The sequence below is a fragment of the Equus caballus genome, chromosome 4, assembly GCF_041296265.1.
Source record: "Equus caballus isolate H_3958 breed thoroughbred chromosome 4, TB-T2T, whole genome shotgun sequence".
In the NCBI taxonomy this organism is placed as follows: domain Eukaryota; kingdom Metazoa; phylum Chordata; class Mammalia; order Perissodactyla; family Equidae; genus Equus; species Equus caballus.
The window spans coordinates 9,067,895-9,089,315 of NC_091687.1; the positions used below are offsets into that span (position 1 = coordinate 9,067,895).

Genomic DNA, 21,421 nt, shown 5'->3' on the forward strand with positions numbered 1-21,421 from the left:
TCCTGAAACAATAACCAATACCCTTTATTGAATGTCCAACATTGTGCATATTTATTGCTTCCTTGAAAGCTTAAAGTAGGTGTTACTGATTCCCATTTTGCAGATTAAATAGAGGATTAAGGAAGTTAAGTAACTTAACTGGTAGTTGCCTAGCTAATAAGGAGCACACCAAGAATTTGAACCAAGTCTGCCCGTCTCCAGGGCCTGTGCCCTAAGTAAAATGCTTGGCTGCTTGTGATTCAGGGATTAATTTCTATCCTCATTGGGCCATTGCATTTAAATGCAAAATGTGATTTTTTTTTAATTCCCTGCTTCCTGCTTAAAAAGTACTGCATTTTGATTGCATTTAGTTGCTTACACTACCTTCTAGCACCCCCTACTGGCTATTTTGAGTTAATTTTTGTGCACGGAGGAGGTAAGGAAATAAATTCATTCTTTTGTCCGTGAATGTCCAGGTGTCGCAGCAGCACCATTTGTTGAAAAGACTACCCTTTCACCCTTGAATTAACTCAGCACATTTCTCAAAAACCAGCTGACTCCAAATATAAGGGTTTATTTCTGGACTCTCAGTTCTCTCCATTGACCTGTGTGCTCTCCTTGCCCCAGGCCCACACTGGCTTAAATACTGTGATTGTATTTTTACATAACTTTGAAATCAGCTTCTGTAAGACCTTGCTTGAAAGGCCTGCTCTGCTGTCCCCCAAGACCTCAACTTTGTAAGTAATGACCTTGTCAGACCCTCTGGTGTGTGTGGCATCATCAGACCCAGCATCCAAATCACATTTTGGAGCTCCCTCCCCCATTGCTTTTGCAAGGTGAATGTAAGAGTCCCCCATCTTTGTTCTTTGTCAAAATTATTTTGGCTCTTCTAGATCATTTGTGTTTTCATGTAAATTTTAGGATGACCTTGTTAATTTTTGCCCCCAAAGTGTGCTGCATTGAATTTATAGATCAATTTCGGGAGAACTGCCATCATGACAATACTGAATCTTGTAATCCATGAACATGGACTCTCTCTGCATTTATTTGCATGTTCCTTAATTTTTCTTGGCATTGTTTTATAATTTTCATCATACAAGTTTTGTTCTTCTTTTGTTAAATTAACTCCTAAGTATTTTCTTCTTTTTGGCCCTATTGTGAATGTAACTGTTTTTTACTTTCATTTTCAAAATGTTCGTTGCTAGTATATAGTAATACCATTGGCATTTCGTACATCGAATATTTGTATCTTATGACTTTGCTAAACTTGTTTATTAGTTCAGGTTTGGGTTTCATGTGTGTGTGGATTCCATGGAATTTTCTGCATACACAATCATGTCATCTGTGGACAAAGACTGTTTTATGTTTTCCTTTTCAATCTGCTGTATAACTTTAACTATTTTTTCTTACTGCAGTGTCTAGAACCTCCAATACAATGTTGAATAGAATTGGCAACAACAGACATTCTTGTGTTGTTCCTGGTCTTGGGGAAAAGCATTCAGTCTTTCAACATGAAGTGTGATGTTAGCTGCAGGTTTTCACAGATGCCCTCTGCCAGGGTGAGGAAGTTCCATTGTATTCCTAGTGTGTGGAGAGTTTTTATGATGAATGGGCATTGGATTTTTCAAATATTTCATATGCATTTACTGAGTTGATCAAGTGTTTTTGTCCTATATTCAATTAATATAGGCATTAATTGATCTTTTGATGTTAAATCAACTGTTTGTATCTAGGTTGAATCCCACTTGGTTATCTTTATAATCCGTTATATATGTTTCTGGATTCAATTTGCTAATATTTTCTTGAGACTTTTCTACCTATGCACATGATTTTGTACCTACTGGTCTATGGATTTCTTATTATGCCTTTTGCTTTGATATCAGGGTAGTTCTGGTCTCAGAACGCACTGGGAAGTGCTCCCAACTCCTCTGTGTTCTGAATGACTCCTTCTTGTGAAGGATCAATATTCCTTCTGTAACTGTTTGATAGATTCTCCAAGGGGACCATTTTGGCCAGGGATGTTCTTTGTGGGAAAATTTTTAATTACTAATGCAATTTCCTTACTTATTATATGGGTCAATTCAGATTTTTTATTTACTCTTGAGGCTGTTTTGGTAGTTTGTGCTTTTCAAGGATCTCGTCTGTTTCTTCCAAGTTATCTTGTTTGTTGGCACAAATTGTTCATTCTATTCCCTTATAATCCTTCTTAGTTTCTGTAGGATTGATAGTGATGTTCTGCCTTTTTTTCTTGATTTTGGTAATTTATGTTTTCTCTCATTTCTTCTTGATAATTGTAACTTGACGTTTGTCAAGTCTGTTGAAATTTTCAAAGAACTGACTGCTGTTTTCATTGATTTTCCTCTCGTTTTCTGTTCTCCTTTTCAATTATTTCCATTCCAGTTTTTATTATTTCTTCCATTCTACTTTGGCTGCACTTTAGTTTGCTCTTCCTTTTCATGATTGATTTTACATCTCTTTAAATTTTTTGATACAGGAATTTAAAGCCACAAATTTTCCCCTAGGCAGTGCTTAGTGACATCTTATAAATTTGAAGTATTGTGTTTCCATGCATTCCTTGGTTTTCAGCTGGTTGACTAAGATGTGTCTACTTGTGGATCTCTTTGTATATATCCTGATCTGTGTTTGTTTAGCTTATTAGATTTATAGATTAGTACTTTTAAACATACTGAGGATTTGGGGCCTTTCTTTCTTCAAACATTTTTCCTGATTTTCTTTCTTCTCTTATTCTGAGAGTTCCATTACATGTATGATGGTATGTTTGAGGGACGTGCATAGATCTCTGAGCTCTGGTCAACCTTTGTCAGTCTTTTTCTCTCTGTTATTCAGATTGGAGACCATCTATTATTCTGTATTCAAGTTTACAGGGTGTGCCTTCTGCCAACTTGAACACTCTCTTAACCCTCTGTTAGTTCACTCAGTTATTATACTTTTCTACTCCAGATCTTATATTTTTAATGTGTTCATTTTATAATTTTTCTCCTTCTTGAGAATCTATATTTGTTTATTTACTGTTGTCATTCTTTCTTTTAATTCTTTCAACATGGTTTTCCCTATTTCTTTGAACATATGTATAAATAAATAGATATTGGGGTATACTCAGAGACAGTTTGTACTGAATGTAGATTTTTTTGCTTTTCACTTTTCTGATTCATTGCCTGTAATTTTACTGAAATTATTTTGTCAAAAATATATTGTACCAATTCCAGATTCTGACTTTTCCCCAATAAGGTTGCTGTTACTGCTGTTGGTTTGCTCAGAAAATTGCCTGAGCTAAGTCTGTGAGATTATGTCCCTTGTGATGTGTGACTGCTGATGTCTCTTCTCAGTGTTTCTTTTCTATTTAATTCTCTTATTTTTAAGCCTAACATCCTAGGGTTCCCCGCTGTGTCTGCATACTTAGTGGTAGCCAGTGCTCGGATGGAGATTGTGCTCAAGCACATCGATTAAGAGCCCCATCCTCTGCCATGTGTTTATGTGAATGTAATGGACAGCACCTTCAAATTTCAGGACATTTTGAGTCTTTCCCAGCTTGCACATTTTTCTCAGTCCTTTCATGTCTCCTCTACAAATGATCACAGCGTTAGGGTTGACCAGGAGTCTTTGGTTAGCACGGGCTTTTTCGGGTCTCTGCTAAGAATGCACACAGCTTCAGCCAAGCATGTGCTTACTGCAGCCGTGACCACAACTTCAAAGCTTCAGAGCCTCTGGCCTGTCCCACTTGCACACTGCTGAGTTTGTCAGTTTACCATCTCACAGCAAATCAAGTGAGCTCCCTTCAACTGCGTAATTTTTCTCCCAGTCCTCATGAGCCACCCTAAATGGGAAGAACCTTCATGCCTGTTGAGCTGGGTGTTGGGCGGTGGGAAAGGAATGGGAGCGGCTCCAAGCAAGAACACCACGGTTGTTGCCTGAATTCTGCAGTTTTTAAGCATAAGGACTTCTCAGATTGTTGTATGCTTGTGGTCATTTACTGAGTGCTGAAAGGGTTAGTTTAGATCATCTAGTCCAGTTTTATAGTTGCTTTCCATAAAGAGAATTACTGACCTCCTCACCTTATCATAACCAGAAAGTCTTGTTAGCATTCAGGTTTATATTATGTAAAGCATACATATTACTACATTTTAGTTAAAAATTTGGCTTTATCTAGACTTTCAAATAGTTCCAAGACATGTCAGCTCACTCTGGCTCTAATGCCGTTAGCCTGACAGGTGGAAAGTGAGCCCAGAAACAGGAAGATTTGGTCTGTCCGTCTTCCTCAGACTCCTTTCAAAGGGAGAAGGCGGTTAAACCACCCCAGTGTCTCTATGATTTAGAGCAGTTTAATGGCTGGCAAGTGAAGCCTTCCAACCCCTATATCTTTCTCTATTTATTTCACCACAAACGTAACCTGAACTATGTGACATTGATGAAGTTAAGATGTGGGACACGATCTTTTCTTAGGATCCTCAGCCATTCTTTCTCCTGTACCGGGTTTGTTCTTTGCTGTAATCCAGGTAGACATTCTCATAAGAAAACATGTCCCTCTTGAAGTGTGTTATCTGACACGAGGAAAGCACGGGAGGCAGGCTGCTTCTGAGTGTGAGGAGGTCACATCCCTGACCTGCTGCTGTGGACTTCTCACCGCTCACTTTTATTTCCCTTCCCTGATTGTAAGAGTAATGGAAGCTTTTTATACAAATGTGGAAAGACAAAAATAAAGATCCCCGTCCTTCACACGACTCAGCAACATCAGTGTGACAGTTTAGTTTCTTTCCTTCTAGTTTGTGTTTGTACTTAACACAATTGTGGTCACATTGCCCGTATTATTTACATCTCATTTTAAAAATTAAAAGGTCAGTTTCAGTTTGTTGTAGACATTTTGGAATCTCCAGAAATGTATGTAAGTAACCTGGTTTTTTTTTTTCTAGTCTTTCTGATTTGCACGTTTATATTTAGTTTTTTATTTTTATCAACAAAGATCTTACCGTACATACAGTTTTATTTATTACACATTTGCTTTTACTTTATAGTACGTGCATTTTCCATGGTGTTATAAGCTATAAATTTAATTTCAAGTGGATGTGAGGTATTTAATAGAAACATAATAGTTATTTTACTTTTCTTCTACTCTCAAATATTTAGATTTTTATCTAATTTTTAAAGGGAAAATTTATATAATAGAAAATCAGTACTATTTCCACAGGGATATATCCTAAGGAAATAATTCCAAAGTGGAGTGAGTGGGTCAAATGCACTAATAAGGTAAGGCTCTCAAGACATTGGCCCTCAGTGGCTGTAGCAGTGGTCACTGGCAATAGTGTATGAGAGTGACATGGGGCATCGCCCTCGGTGCTGGGAAGCCCTCATAGCTGTCTCTGTCACTGGGGACAGTGATTTTGGAAATATGTACATTAAATTACTTATACCAGATCTATGATTTATTTGCACTTGTACAGTGTATGAAAACTTCTCAGTGAAGTGGTGCAGGAGAAAGAGCAGTTGATAACAATTTTTGGTTTAAATGAATATTTTTAGAAGTACATAAGTGAATCCATTTTGACAGGTTAGTGTGAGGGATAGGTCCTATTCCCAAGGCTTCCTTCCACGAAGAAATAAAGTAAAACCTTATTTAACAGGTCCAGGTTTGTTAACCTAAATCTCTTGATGATTAAACATATGTATCTCTCATTTAAAATGTTATGCATGCATATTGTAATTTTGAAGAAATTTTTCATTATTTTGATGGACTGCAATGCTTATTCCCCTCCCCCTTCCCGGCCATGTAGGATCTGAACATGCTGAAGTAAAGCAGGACAGTGAAAAACCACTTTTAGAACTATCAGGACTCCTTTTGCTAAAGTAAGTCTTTGAAAATGAAACTGTAAAATCAAAGTAGTCAAATATGGAGCATTGCTTTGAATAGATCCCAAGTAAAATTCAAAGAACATGAGTGTGACTATATAGCTAGATTTGTCCTATATTCATCAATTTTTTCAGTCACATTTTGTAAATGTCACATTTCTAAACATTTTCTGCAAAGGTATACATTTGTGAAGTATGAGAAATATCTCAGAGTCTAGAATTCCTAAAGTTGAGCATGGGTTAATTATTGTTGACTTAGCCAGAATGTCTCTGTGTCAGACATTCTTTATTTATAAAGCCTAACTTACATGTGAGGGTTCCAGTCCTACAATATGTGTTTCTGTTATTGTCTCCACTTACACTTGAGGCAAGAGACTCTAGAGTGGGTGAGTAACTTGTCCAAAGTCACAAAGGGAGGAAGCGGCTGAGCTGGGACTCATGAGTCACATATACACAAAGCCCACAGATGATGCTGAAACTGGGATCAGTGTATTAATTTAACCTGAGAGAGAGTTTCATCCAGACATGCTGGGCTTAAGCAGTAGATGGAGCCAATCCTCATAGGAAGCCGAGGCTCACCCACAAGTTCGTTCTCAGAGCACAGACCGAGAAGAATGAAGTGTATGATTTGAACGTGCCATGAGGTCAGACTATGAAAGACAATAGAGCTCCACTTCCCTTGGGATGCACAGATTGAGTCCATGGGCCTGGATACACATTCTCTGCCATGCTTGGGTGGGTGGGGATGGGAAAATTTGCTCTTTGTGCTCACGTTGCTGAACAGGCCTCTTCTAATTGAGCCCAATCACACTTTGATCTGATGTCAATGTCCTCTGTTAAGCCTTGCTCAGGTTGACTGACTCATTAGAGGGACTTATACGATTCAGTAAATGACATTCAATTACTCTGTTGCACTCAGGGCCTCTGTATCTCTGTGTTCTTGTGAGGGAAAAAGCACATCACGGTTGCCCACATCTTCAGTCCATCCATGCTACCACTTCATGGGCACGGGTTTTGTTTCATACAATCTACACTGAGAAAATGTAACCAAAAGGTACCGCCCTTAGTAAATCAAACAGCACGGAAGAGCTCGGATACTTGGTGGACTGTTAGGGTGATCTTAGTGCTCCAAGATGTCCTGTCTGCTCTTTCCTTCAGAACAGGGTCATGAGAGTGGACTGAGATGCAGCATATGAACAGTCCTGGGAGTAAGATTCCCAACTCACACTGTAGCTAATTGGAGTAAATTCTGTATATAAAAAGCAGGGAACCCCTACCCACAGCCTAAGAGTATGTTTAACAGCAATTTCATGTGTGTGTAGATGGATATTTTCCTCCCATTAGCCGTGACCTTTTGAAAACGAGCAAAACTGCTTATGATTTAACTGTCATTAATTTATCTTATGACACCCTAGCCGCTGCTTGCACAACCCCAACATGTAGGGGCTGGTTTAAGTTTGAGCATTTTCCCAGAATCAACCACATTAGACAAAGCATGTACACAAAGGAAGCCTGAGAAAATAACACACCAGCAGCCACACCAGCACCCTCCCACCACCCAGGCTGTCGTCTCCACCACCTGTGCTCTCCCTCTGTGTGCCACCTCGTTCAGGGCAGCCCAGGCCCAGTGTGGAAGGAAGTTGCTCAGAAGTTGGAAGCCACGGGAGACACTGCCTGGTAGTGCCTGGCAGTGAAGTCAGCCACACAAAGCTTTCAGTGATTTGCAGGTTTCCCCTCTTTGCTTCCACTCTTTCTCAATGCAGGAATCGTTCCAGGCCTCTAAGTAGAGGGCCAGGGACTTGGCCTATGGAAGTCTGATCAAATTCATGAAAATCAAGGCAAAATCTAAATCAAATTTAATCTTTCTTATATATGTTGGGTCTTATTTTGTTCCCAAATGGGAACCTCTACTTGATTTCCAAAAGAAAAATGTTTCACAGATACTGAAGGTGATTGTAAATAAACAAACGAAAAATTTTGCTGAAACAAGTCAGTGTTTTAATTTTAATGTAAAAATGATTTTACTTAAAAAATATTAGGTATGGAAAATAGAAAAATATACAATCTCTTATCATTTTGTCACCCTCTTACCATACATTGAGCATGTTCTTTTACGCCTATTGCTGTAGAAATAGAGAGATGTATACAAATGAGTGTCATATCTGTTGGTATTATTACTCAATAGAATGCTCAAAGAACATGAAACATATTTCAAAGAAATAGAAATATAGATTTTCAACATGTGAAAAGATGCTTCTTGTCACTAATAGTAAGAGAAAAGCAAATTAAAATTGTGATGAGATTATTTTTCCCCTGTCTGACATGCAAAGTCCTGACACACACTCTTGGCATTCACCAACACAGTGTTAGAAGTACAAAATTATGCTCTCTCTATTGTGTTCAAGTTGGCAATACCTATCAAAATGACCAACACAGGCATTCACAATGACAGAAAACACTATTATAATTTCAGCATTTCTCATAGTAGCAAAAGATTGAAAATGAGCCAACAGTCTATCACAGGGAACTGACTTTATAAAGTGTTGCACATTCATCAGTGAAATATCATGCAGCCGTCTCAGTGTGCCTTTACACTGACATGAAAAGAGTGCTAGGATGTTCAAGGGAGAAGAGAAGTGTCGAATAATGTATATCATTCACTACCTCTGTGTAAGAAGGGAGGAAATGAGTATATTTATATACAGGCATATATATTTATATATCTACGTTCATATTTTCAGGTATGAAAACTGGAAGGATGTACAAGAAACGAAAGTATGACCTGTATGAAGTCACAGAGGGACAGACAGTGGTTGAAGCAAAATCTCTTAGTGCATTTTTTAGAGTGTTTGATATTTGAACCACGCTAAAGTATTATCTGACAATTTTTATATGGTCATGCTATGCATATTATTTTCTCAACAACACTTTCTGATTAATTTTCCATTTCTTTAAACAATCTACATTTTTTGAAGATGCATAGTAGACAATCATATGACATCCTTCATTTTATTTTTTAGTTTCTTATTGGTGTTTGGGTTACTTTGGTGCTGCTATAAATGGTGCTACAGAAAATGAACATCTTTGCACATAAATCTTAGTTCATTCCTTTCGTTTTCTTAGGAAATCAATGGGTGGAATGGTGAGAACACTTTCCTGGCTGCAGCATGTTCTCCCTTGTGTTGTGGGCTCTGTGATGGCTCCTCACTGCAGTGATCTGGGACAGCAGCGCTGGAGCTCAGGAACTCTTTCAGTCACTTGCTGGCCTCCACCCCAGTGCATATGAGAATTATTGAAGGAGGTTTTCAAATTCTGATTCTTGGTCTGTGATGAAGACCGGGCCTCAGTGGTTTATAAAGGGTCCCAAGATGAGAGCCGCTGGGATAATGGATAGAGCAGCAGGTCTTAAGTCAGGCAGAACTGGAGTCATGTGGACTTGGGCACTACTCCATGTTTAATATCAAGCATATTTCTTAGCCTCTCTGGGACCTAGTCTTCTCATCAGCAAAATGAGTGCGATATCCATACTGAGCACACTGAGAGAATTAAACATAAGGCACATGAACTGCCTAGCTGAATTCCTTATGCTCACTCAGTGGTAGGTGCTTGCCATTATTCAAAGACAGCAAAAGACAGCAAACAAGCAAAAAATAGCATAACAGAACATGACAGAGTCCATTCATTTACTGAGATAAGATTTTATGGCTGATGAGAATATTGAATTTCTAGCCTTTTGGGTGAATTGTATGATGATGGTATAGTATCTCTGGTTATCTCCTATTACTAAGATTTTCTAATTGGCAGTTATAGAGGACTTTGATTAATATAAAGGGAGGAGTCTAATATTACTCAATTATGACCTGCTTGATTGACAGAAAGCCTTAACAGATGAAGTGTCTTAAGGAAGGGATCCAAACAGTAGAGAGAATTCATAATTGGGAAATTCTGCGAATTGTTGCCTTGAGGTTTCCCTTTGTTACAGTGGAGAAGTGTCTGGAGACTGTAGCTCTATAAAGATATTGAGACACGAGTGTTTCTATGTGGAATTTTGTAAATGTTTGCCTAGTTTTCCATTGCATACCTGAGGATGCAACCTGTTGTTCTGGTATTCATTTTATCCAACACAATGCCGTGGACTCCAATCACAGAAGTCCTAACTGTGGGTGGAGGTCAGCATACACAAGTCTTCCCAGCATAAAAATTGTGTGGCAGGTTGGCCTATGACCCTCAAATTGTCTAAACAGCATAGGAGCAAGGAGAGGAAGTATGGACAGGTGAAGAGGCAGGTCTCTCCACCAGCTCTTAGTCTAATAAGGAAAGAAATTTTCCCATTTTAATTGAAAATGAAGTTACCTCTTTCTACTCTAGTAGCAAATAAAGAATTTAAAAGCAGAGCTCCTGCAGCCAGCCCTCTTGCTTTCCAACCCCAGCTCTGTTTCTTATTAGATATGTAACTAAGGGGACGTTCTTTTCCTCTCTTTGCCTCAGTTTCCCCATCTATAAAAAAGAGATAATTGTACATTTCTCACTGGGTTCTTTTGAGAGTTAAACAAGTTAATTTGTACTTAGACCTGTACTATCAAACACTATCCCAGCACTTGCTAGTATTACTTCATTAGGATGTTAATCATTGAATTTGTAAATCACACTAGAAATGGTATGATTTAATTTGAAAGTTTTCTTCTAACGCTGGGTAAATCTAGGCAATGTGACATTGTTGAGAACAAATGAAACAGCTACTTAGAGCCAGACCAAGGAACCGAGGCTCTAACTATGGGCTGTGAAATGAAACTTCTGGGTCAGTGTTTCTCCCACCACACCACATGGCAATCATGTGTGGAGGAAAAGCACGTGACCAAAAAGGATGTATAACCTAGCTCCTACTTCATAAATGCACCTGGACCTAACAGAGGGTTACACATTTGATTCTGAGTTCCTCTGGGCCCATTCAGTGTAGGGAAGGAGCTGGGGTGTCAGAATGGTGCACCCAGAGAGCACCACCAACGGGCCTGCTCTGCACGAGACTCTCAGTCCATTTCAGTAGCATCCCCCAAAAGAGCAGTTGCCAACCTAGAACACACTCATAGAATAAAGTAGGATTTCCATAGTGTTGATAAGAAAGGGAGCAACTATGGTAATAACAGAGTATATACATGAGGAGAAAACACAGATGTGCCCACAAGTCCTTAAGAAAATTCTCACTGACTCCTTGGAGGATGGCTCTAGTAGAGAAGCAGTGCATGTTTTATTTGTTTTGTTTCCTCTGGTTGACAGTGGGTGAAGGAAAGGCCACATGATATTGGGTAACAAAATTCTGGCTCTGAATTCAGAGAGACCTGCCTCTAAATGACTGTTACTTACAAAATAGTCACATTGAGCGAGAACTTCATCTCTCCAAAGCTATGCACTGTGGGCTATAATTGTACCTACCTCTGGTGGCTATTAGAGGGTTAACAGGGTTGCCTGGTGCATAGCAGAAAATCAGAGTTCCTATTCTGCCCACAGCTAACCACTCTGTTGGGAAATAAGATTATATGCGACTCTCTGTGTTTTTGTGTTGTGTAATATATACTATTCAAAAGTAGAACTGCTAAGAGGGGATGCTAATGCTGTTGAGGGCTTGCAAGTACCAGGCATTATTAACTCATCTAATCTACACAACTCCAGGAGACAGGGCACTGTAACTCCATTCTACAGATGAGGAGGTTATGGCAAAAAGACTTCAAATAGCTTGCCTGAGGTCACACAGATGCTAATACTAGACCCAGGATTCAAACCCAGGCACTCGGGGCTCGGAGTCCAGGGGCTTAACCCCTCCACTGTGATGCCTCGATGCAAGTGCAGGTCTCACGGGGTTAGTGTGAGGATCAGGTAAGACAGTGCTTGTGAAACACTAGTGTAGAGTTGAGCAAACACAGTGCAAGTTGTGCTAGATGTTATACTGACACCTTCAGCATGTCCCAAACCAAATGATTGTGAATCTGGTGACCTTTGAAAGAGAATAACCTGGGTGACTTTATTTGACTGTGGCTCCTTTTGGAGCCAGTGCCCCAAAGAAAGCACCAGGACCACCATCTCAGGGAAAGAATTAGAACTTTGGTATTGACCATCATCACAGCCAACACTGGAGTTCATAGCTCAGGTGTCACACTGCTTCTTACCTTGGACTTTCAGTTAGATTTCATCAAAACACAAATAGAGAAATGTAGACTTTTGGTTTTTTTATTGTGCCTATTATGAAAAGCAAAATACAGAATTTAAGCAGCAAAGATGATGGCTTCATGGTGTCTGAAATGGAAGGCTTCAAGTCAGTCCTGGTTAAATGGCCCTAGCGACGTGACTAGAGCTGCATGCTGTCTGTACTCAGAAGGCATGGGTATTCGGGTTGCCTGGAGCAGCTGATGGAGATCATGGAAAGAGTGTTGCTAAAGGACTATCCCTTGGCTCTGGCCCTGAGTAATGGCAGAACTCACTGTTATTACAGAGTAAGATTTTCTGTTTGCCCAGTGGCTTAGAAAACCATTTTGTAATATCGACATAATAGAAAAATACACATGTGAACTGAAATAACCCAAACTCAGAGAGAAAACCCAGCTAGATCTTCAGGATACACTTTTAAGGAGAATAAACAATGGAGAAAAGTTGTCTTCTTTGTGCCACCATCCGTTATGAACTCTTTCCATTGCCACAGACTGCTGTTCTCCTAAACAGGCAGAAGGCGATGCTGGCAGAGTAGCCCACGCTCATGATGAGGAGGAGGAGGTAGGCGTAACAGGCCAAAGTGCTGCTGAGCTGCAGCTGCAGGGCATCTAAGAGAAGTCATTTGATTAATTTTGACTGTTCTTTTGAAAGTATAGGACATATTAATGGGAGCGTGTTCACAGTTATCTATTTCTGATGACCTACCTTGTAGTGACACTCCACACCACCAAAACCCAAAAGTAAACATCTACCCCCACCATCTCCACAGACAAAAACAAGACGACTCAGAATCCAGTTTACAGATCATGTCAATCAACGGTCTCTGCTAAATTCACTTAGAACATTCCAAAATATGAAAAGTAAGGTTGCGTTTTTAATGAATATGTCCAATGGGAATAAAGTATTTGTGATGAATAGTTTTCAGCATTTCTTCACCACCATCATGTCTCTAAGTGATAATAATAACGAATCTTCATTAACCACTAACCAAATCCCAAACACCTGTTCAGAGAGCTTTGCATGCAAAGCTATAACATTATTTAAGTTTAAAATAATCTATGAAATCATTATTGTCACTCCCATTTTTCAAATAACCTAAAGACAGAGAGAGGTAATTTGTCTGATGTCATGCATTTAGTAAGTATCAGAAACCAAATTTCAATCCAAGCAATATCACTTTAAAGAATGCACTCTTAAGTACTCTGTGATTCTGTATCTCCAGTGCAATAAATATGCCAGACATCAAAAGGTTAAGCATAAATATGAAGTTGAATTCTGATTTAGAAGAATCTGAGCTAATAGACGTTATGTATTCAATGAGATTCCTGTGAAGAGTGCAATCCACGGAAATTGGATCATGCTCACAAAGGGGTGTGTGAGAGATTTGAGTAAAAAAGGCCTTATATAAAATGGAAGAGAGTGGTTAATCCCAAGTCTCGGAAACTTTAGGATTCCTTGGCTCACTCACCTGTCCTTCCTAAATGTCCCTCATTCTGGGTATGATGTTATAGAATAATTGCACTTAATACCCTTTGAAGGTTTGCAAAAAATATATATGGTTAAGAAATAATTAATGACAATGATGATGAGCCAGACTGGGTATTCAATGAACCACAAGGCTGAGTCTCTTCCTGTGGAAATTTTCCTTTTACATGTTTTATCTTCACAGAGTAAAATTTCAGAATCATTTGCAGTCTCTGTGGAAAGGGATCTCAGAGGTCATGTGCTCATAACTCCTTGCCTTTGGCCAGGTAGGGTATTAGCTGAGGTCCAGAGCCCCCTTGATATTGCAAATGGAGGGAAGATCAGCAGGGCTAGAGCCAACGCTTCCAGTCAATATACTTGTACATATGTAGCAATAAAGAGCTGGAAACTAGTACTGATTCTGTACCAGCTAAATGAGATGCTCTATGCTAGACATTCCATCTAGGTGGCTTTATGTCTGCAATAACTGAGTTAGGGGTAATTATTCCTGGTTGGCAGATGAGGAAAGTGTGCCTTACAAAATGTAAGTAACTTTCCTATATTGATGCAACTAATCATTAAAAGAACTAGAATCAAATCCAGTCTGGGATACTGTGAAGCTCATGCTCTCACCCACCCCCCATCATCATGTCTCAGGGCCTCGCTTTGGGGTTTCTTGCCCTGGAACTAGAATATCTTAGAGAAAGAAGAGAGAACCTAGTAAGTGTATGAACTCTTGATTCAGATGGCTGGGTTGAAACCCCAGATCCAACTGCGTGCCATGGTGTAGGAACCTTTATTAATTTTAGCTCATTGTCCTCATTTATAAATGGGGAAAACTTACTGTATCCTCTCATAGGAGTATTTTGAGATTTAAACAAGAAAATGCATGCAGAACCCAGCACAATGCCTTCTGTATAGGAAGCTCTCAGTGCAAGTCAGTTCATGTTATTAACTACTAGCAAGGAGCAAATACTTAAAAAAAATCTAGGGGCTGGCCCGGTGGGGTGCTGGTTAAGTTTGTGTGCTCTGCTGGTGTGGCCAGGAGTTCACAGTTTCAGATCCTGGGCACGGACCTAGCACTCCTCCTAAAGCCATGCTGTGGCCACATCCCACATAAAATAGAGGAAGATTGGCACAAATGGTAGCTCAGCAATGGGCTTCTTCAAGCAATAAGAGGAAGGTTGGCAACAGATATTAGCTCAGGGCCAATCTTCCTCACACACACATATAAAAAAATCTGGAAGCACCTTGATATCATGTATTCCTCAGTCATCAGAAACAAAAGGTACACAAATGCATGAAGCCCATCCTTGAAATAATTCAGAGAGCCTATCACTGCACACTCTAATTTACAGTCATTTCATCCTGAAAGCACTTTTTAGTTTCTTAAGGAAATGATGGATTGTTTTAAGCTATCACTCATTCTACTCTTCAACATACAGTCATTCTAGTGTTTCTACCATAAGTAATGGATGTTGAAAAGTTAAGTTGATCAGGAAGAAAAATTGCTATAGCGTGACATAAAGGGAGACGTATACAAAAACTTACTGCTCTCATCTTTCAGACAAGCTTCTGTCAAATTAATAGCCATGACCTCTAGAAGAAATGTGAGAAAGTATTAGTCAATTGTTCATGCCTATTATTGGAAAATTGATATATACACATATATCGCATATATACACATATCGCATATACACACATATATGTATATAAAACCTGTCAACAGAGAGACAGGAGAGATTTCATTAAAAATATGAGCCAAACGATTCCAGGAATAATTGGACTAATCTACTATGAACCAGGGAGTTCAAAAGGTAATTTTATCAGAAGGGAAAAAATTGCTAGCGTGACATAAAGGCAGGCATATACACAAACTTACTGCTTTCCTCTGCTGGAGAAGCTGTTGTAGAATTAGAAGCAGTGACAACTAGAAGAAATGAGATCAAATATTAGTCAACTGTCCATACGCATTATTTGACAGTGTCTGTGTACATATAGGTATATGTGTGTATATACGTATATAATCTGCTGACAGACAAGAGAGACAGTCACTAAAAGTCTGAAAATTATGAGCCCCACAATTCCAGGAGTAATTGGTCTTTTCTACTTTAAGCCTGAGAAGTTCTAATGTTAAGTTGATCAGGAGGGGAAAAAAACCCCATAGCATGACATAGAGGCAAGTATAGAAAATAACTTACTTCTTTTCTCTTTCAGAGAAGGCTTGGAAGAATCAATAGTAGTGACAATTGAGACGAGAACTAGAAGAAAGGGGAGCAAGTGTCAGTCAATTATTCATGACCGTTATTCGACAGTGTGCGTATCTGTTTATATGAGTATTTGTAAATGCACATACACACACACACACACAATCCACTGACAGAGAGACCATCCTTAAAAATATGAGTCCTACAATTCCAGGAATAGTTCATCTGATTCTATATAATTCAGTAGATCTAATTTATGTACCGTGTTTCTGCACAGGAAGATGTTGACCTTCATGACAAAGGCAATTTTTTCTTCTTTATCACAACTGGAGGGTAATATCCAAGACTATCTTGTTTTCCTTATGTATTCACAGCTCCTAGCACAGTGACTGCCACAAAGGAGGTGTTGGAGAAACATTTGTAGAATGGTAAAATGCACAGAAAATGTGGCTACTCTGCAGTCTTCAGCAAACACTGCTGACGTGAAAAGTTGCTACCAAAATCAATTCATGAAATCTTAGAATTCATCAGAAAATCTGATGTTGGAAAAAATCTGGTTTTGGACAATGTGTCAGTGAAGAAAAGGAAAGCATCCATATCTTTCCAAATCATGCATATCCCCATATTCCCAACTCATGCACATGATTTTCTGAACGTGTGATGTTTGTTGATGTGACAATATGAATAGAACAATATGAATAAAAGCTGATAGCTATTGAGTGATTATTCCTGTGCCAGGTACTATGTTAAATGCTTCACATGCGTTATCTTGTTTAATGCTCCAGTCACACTGAAGTGAATTATATTTTGGAGGATTCTTTGTTACAAAGGAGTGAATAAGTTGGGAATATCACTAACTTGCTGAGAGTCATACCAGTGATGGCAGAGCCAGCATTCAAAGGATCTTTTGCGGAATTAATTGAGATACAGTATGTGGAAATTACTTCATAAAAATAATTCACAGAGAACCAGCCCTGATGGCCTAGTGGCTGAAGTTCAGTGCTCCCCGCTTTGGGGGCCCATGTTGGCCTCCTGGTCAAGGAACCACATCACCTGTCTGTCAGTAGCTGTGCTGTGGTGGTGGCTAACATAGAAGAACTAGAATGGTTTACAACTTGAATATACAACCATTTACTCGGGCTTTAGGGCGGGAAAAAGAAAAGAGGAAGGTTGGCAGCAGATGTTAGCTCAGGGAGAAGTTTTCCCTCCAAAAATAAAAAGTAAATAATAATCCATAGAAATAGAACATAATATATAGATAAGCAACGTAATTCTACCATTATGGACACTAAAAACATTTTCTCTTCTAGATATCTTAATTATTCTTAGTGAATGACCTTTTTATTACAGGAGCTCAGCATTCCAGTGCGTCTTTCCTAAGGTAGAAGGATAGACCAAGTCATATTATGTAAAACATGAGGTGAGACTTATGTACAATGCAAAAAAAAAAAAAACAAAAACAAAAAAGAGAAGGAAATCATGCAAAGATAACTTTTTTTTTAAAGATAATTTACTGTTGGATGGAGGAAAATAGAGTTAAAACAATTGTTTTGCTTTATCCTTTTTCTACTTGATGTGTTCTTGTCCATATGGATACGGTTCTGGCATGAAATTTTATGCACACAATGAGCTCTTTTCTACGGAGGCTAGAAAAATGGGTTTGAAGTATAAGATTTAGAATTTAGAATTCCAAGAAGGAAAATGCTAGCATAATCAGGATTATGTGTTATAATATCTTCAAGAATTGAAATTAGTGTGTTTTAAAACTCTCTTCCTTTTCCTTAGTGGTGACTTACTCATCAAAAGATAAATAAAACTCTTATTATCATGCATTAATTGAGGTAAAAACAATAAAGTAACGGTTTTTCATAATAAAATCTGTGTATGTATCCTAAGTTCTCTCTTTCAACCAAGCTTGGTCAAAATCTTGGATCAGACTAGTTTTATCTTCTTCAAAATCCCTTCATTGTTTTGTGACTCCAAGTAATATTCTTAGCTTTTATCAAAAACAAAATTTTCCAAGAAGCAGGATTAGAAACGTGCTGTAGAATGGCATTAACAGAAATGTCCTCATTAGCTTTGTTGCCCTGAGAAGCCCATGGGAGACATTTGTTTCAGAAATTAGGAGCCAAGTAAAATACATTATGAACTGGAACTTCTCAATGATAATCATCTCCACGGAACTTACTGTACTTCTTATTTTTTCCTGATCACCAGAAAAATCACAACCTAACAGGACTTTTCAGCTCAGTGGTCATATTAAACTTGTGCTTTGCATATCTGCTTCCCTTCTGTTCTTTAGCTATAGAAACAGTAAATTAGGGCTGTTTTTTAAATCTTACGTTAGTGAGTTTGGGGAAAAGATATTTAAAAATGCTATAAATACGTAAATTAATACATCCATGTTAGGTTTTCAAAAGCAAGTATTTCCTTTGACATTATTTCATTTGCTCTTCATTATGGCCCCAGGAGAAAGCCAAGGCAAGCATTCGAACATAATTTGATCACTGATGAAACTACAGATCTGAGAGATGAAGACCGACTTCAGAAATTCCGACGGGTGCACAGCAGAGGTCTTTGCACATTTTGTTCTGTGCTTGTTCCCCACGGCTTCCAAAGGGCTTGCTAACTACAGGGAAAAGTACGAACTGATTCCCTCTTATTTATAGGTGCTCTGGGGCCTTTGGTCTGTTGTGTTCATACTCAGACTTTAAGTCCGGAGTCTAGAGAGTTATGAGACCACTGCTGGGAACAAGGCCCATTCAGCTCTCTGCCCACACTCTCTAAATATGTACAGCATCTGCATCAAAGGGATTCGTTTGGGACATCATGACTGAATCAGACTGACCCTGAGTGATTAGGAAAAGAATGTATTCTCTTACAATAGTGCATCATCCTTGGGACAATATTGCATCCAGTGTGCTAACCCACACATCACTTCCAGGCCTGATACAGGCTAGTTCTGCAATAAATGTTTGTTGAGCTACATTTACAAATGGCAAGAAATACATTCATTATACAGAATGGAAGAATGTCTGTCCACATTAGCCTCACCCAATCTCTAATTATGAAACTTTACCTTATGATGGTATATAAAATACAAATCTGGAAACCCTAAGAGTGTAATAAATCTCCAGTCGCCAAATTACTTGATTTTCTGTTGAGCTGCCATTTGGCTCCATCAAATGAACACAATTTTTTCACCTAATAGCTATGTTTTGGGTTTGTACTCTGAGTATAGCAAGATGAAAGTGAGAGTGACTCTGCTGATAACTAGAACATTCCTGAAAGACATATAATTATACTTATTTCCTGATCAAATAAGATCATCAAAAGGGGAATCTTGTTTTAGAATTTCTTGTGTTCTGGGTTCTTAGGTGCTTTCACAAATGTTTCTTCATTTAATCCATACAACTACCCTAAAAAATATCACTGAGATCTTAATATTTTGGTTTATTAAATCGAAGTTAAGAAAAGTTAAGGAAAATTTTCTTTCTCTTTTTTATGTTCTAAAGCCTTAACTATTTTAACTTTATGGGAAAATAGAGGGACATTTATGCTACCAATAAATGGAACAAGATTTAAGAAATATTTATATTTCTTCATTTTTCATTAATACTTGACGGAAAAGCTGGGATTTTTCCTTTGAAAAAAAGTGTTCTGGGAGGTCGTATTTACATATACATACCTTTGATCACTGAAGGAAAAGCAATCTCTTGGTCAACCCCTCCTTTATTTTTCTCGTGTTGGACAATGCATTTGTGTTCTTTATCCATTGACTTTTCAGTCACGGTCAGCCAGCTGAGTTTCATGTATGTGTCATTAGTCTTCATGGCATTTCCTTGCTGGGATTGCAGAATTGTATGGCCATCCTTTTCTTTCCAATATACATTGATAACATCAGGGAAGAATTTCTCAAGAAGACAAAGATATGTCCCAGTCTTATGGAGGTTGATTTCAGCAATTGAAGGAAGAAACATAATGGGCTTGGGGGAAATGTCTGCAGGAAGGCGTTTATCTGTGGGGGAAAACAGAAAAACAATTAAAAAGAATCGTCAGAGAAGCGCAAATATCGTGGAACAACCTAGTGCATAGTAAAAGGAAGAAAAGCTAACGTTTAATTAGTGCTTACCATGGCCTTTCATCAACCATAGATTGTGAGGTATTTATTGTTATTTTCAATGGGAAGAGAGGTTCCAGAGGTTATGTAACTTGCCCAGAGTCATGGCTGGTTTGTGGCAGAGCCTGGATTTCAACTTGGCCTTTGTTCTTTCTCCACATGCTAAGATGTTTTTTGACTTTTAACATCAATGTTAACATTTCAAGACTTTTAACATCAATGAACACGTGTTTTTTACATTCTTTTTTGTTCCATCATAGTGGAGCATGTTTTCAAGGTGGATGGGCAGGTGGCAGGCGTGGGGGAGGATACCAGGTAACTTTGATGATGTCTCTACACATGAGAATGTCTGGTCCTTTCTAAAGTACTTCCCTTTTCCTATCCTGTGAATTTTGTTACTTACGCTCTTTTGAACAAAGAACACTTTGTCATGTTCTGGTTGACTCTTCCTTTTATGAACAATTTCTCTGTAGCATGTGATGCTGTTTGATACCATTTTACCCACAGTAGATCTTCTTTCAAAATTAGAGTCAATCCTCTCAAACCCTGCTACTGCTTTATCAACTAAGTTTACGTAATGTTCTAAATCCTCATTGTCATTTCACAGTCTCCACAGTGTCTTCCCCAAGAAGAGATTCCATCTCAAGAAACCAGTTCCTTGCTCATCCGTAAAAAGAAACTCCTCAATCATTAAATTTTGTCATAGATTGCAGCAATTCAGGCTCTACTTCTAATTCTACTTCTCTTGCTATTTCCGCCATGTCTGCAAGCACTTCCTCCACTGAAGTCTTGAATTCCTCAAAGTCATCCATGACGGTTGGAAACAACCTCTTCCAAACTTCTGTTAAAGTTGATATTTGACCACTTTCAATGAGTGATGAATGTTCTTAATAACATCTAGAATGGTGAATCCTTTCTAGAAGGCTTTCAATTTACTTTGCCCAGATCCATCAGAGGAATCACCATCTACGGCAGTTATAGCCTTACGAAGCGTATTTCTTAAATAATAATATTTGGAATTCAAAATTACTCCTAGATCTATGGACTGAAGAATGGAGTTTATGTTAGCAGGTATGGAAACGAGGTGCATCTCGTTGTGCACCTCCGTCAGAACTCTTGGGTGACCAGGTACACTGTCAATGAGCAGTAATGCTTTGAAAGGAATCTTCTCTTCTGAGCAGTAGATCTCAAGGGTGGGCTTAAAATATTCATTAATCCATGTTGTAAACAGATGTGTTGTCACCCAAGTTTTATTGTTTCATTTATGAAACACAAGCAGAATAGATTTAGCATCATTCTTAAGGGCCCTAGGATTTTCAGAGTGGTAGGTGAACATAAAGTCATCAGCTGCATTAACTCCTAACAAGAGAGTCAACCTGTCCTTTGAAACTTGAAGCCCGGTGTTGAGTTCTCTTCTCTAGCTATGAAAGTCCTAGATGGCGTCTTCTTCCAACATAAAGCTGTTTCATCTATGTTGAAAGTCTGTCATTTAGTGTAGCCACCTTCAGGAATTATCTCAGTTAGACCTTCTGGATAATGTGCTACACTTTCTTCATCAGCACTTTCTGCTTCATCTTGCACTTCTGTT

General features: G+C 38.6%; 1 long non-coding RNA gene and 1 gene segment (V, D, J or C); one reads left to right on the forward strand and one right to left on the reverse strand.

Moving 5' to 3' along the window:
• Positions 1–583: 583 nt before the first annotated feature.
• LOC138923875 (uncharacterized) lies at positions 584–16,227 on the forward strand. The gene is made up of 5 exons (XR_011438104.1): positions 584–716; positions 5,766–5,838; positions 8,583–8,616; positions 15,724–15,822; positions 16,088–16,227. It is a non-coding gene; the product is annotated as an uncharacterized lncRNA (long non-coding RNA).
• LOC100061555 (T-cell receptor gamma chain C region C10.5-like) overlaps positions 12,074–21,421 on the reverse strand; it is a 79,980-nt gene continuing 70,632 nt past the window's right edge. Inside the window, 5 exon segments of the C gene segment in view lie at positions 12,074–12,650; positions 15,058–15,105; positions 15,389–15,436; positions 15,708–15,767; positions 19,402–19,731. Coding sequence covers positions 12,508–12,650; positions 15,058–15,105; positions 15,389–15,436; positions 15,708–15,767; positions 19,402–19,731 — 629 coding nt within the window.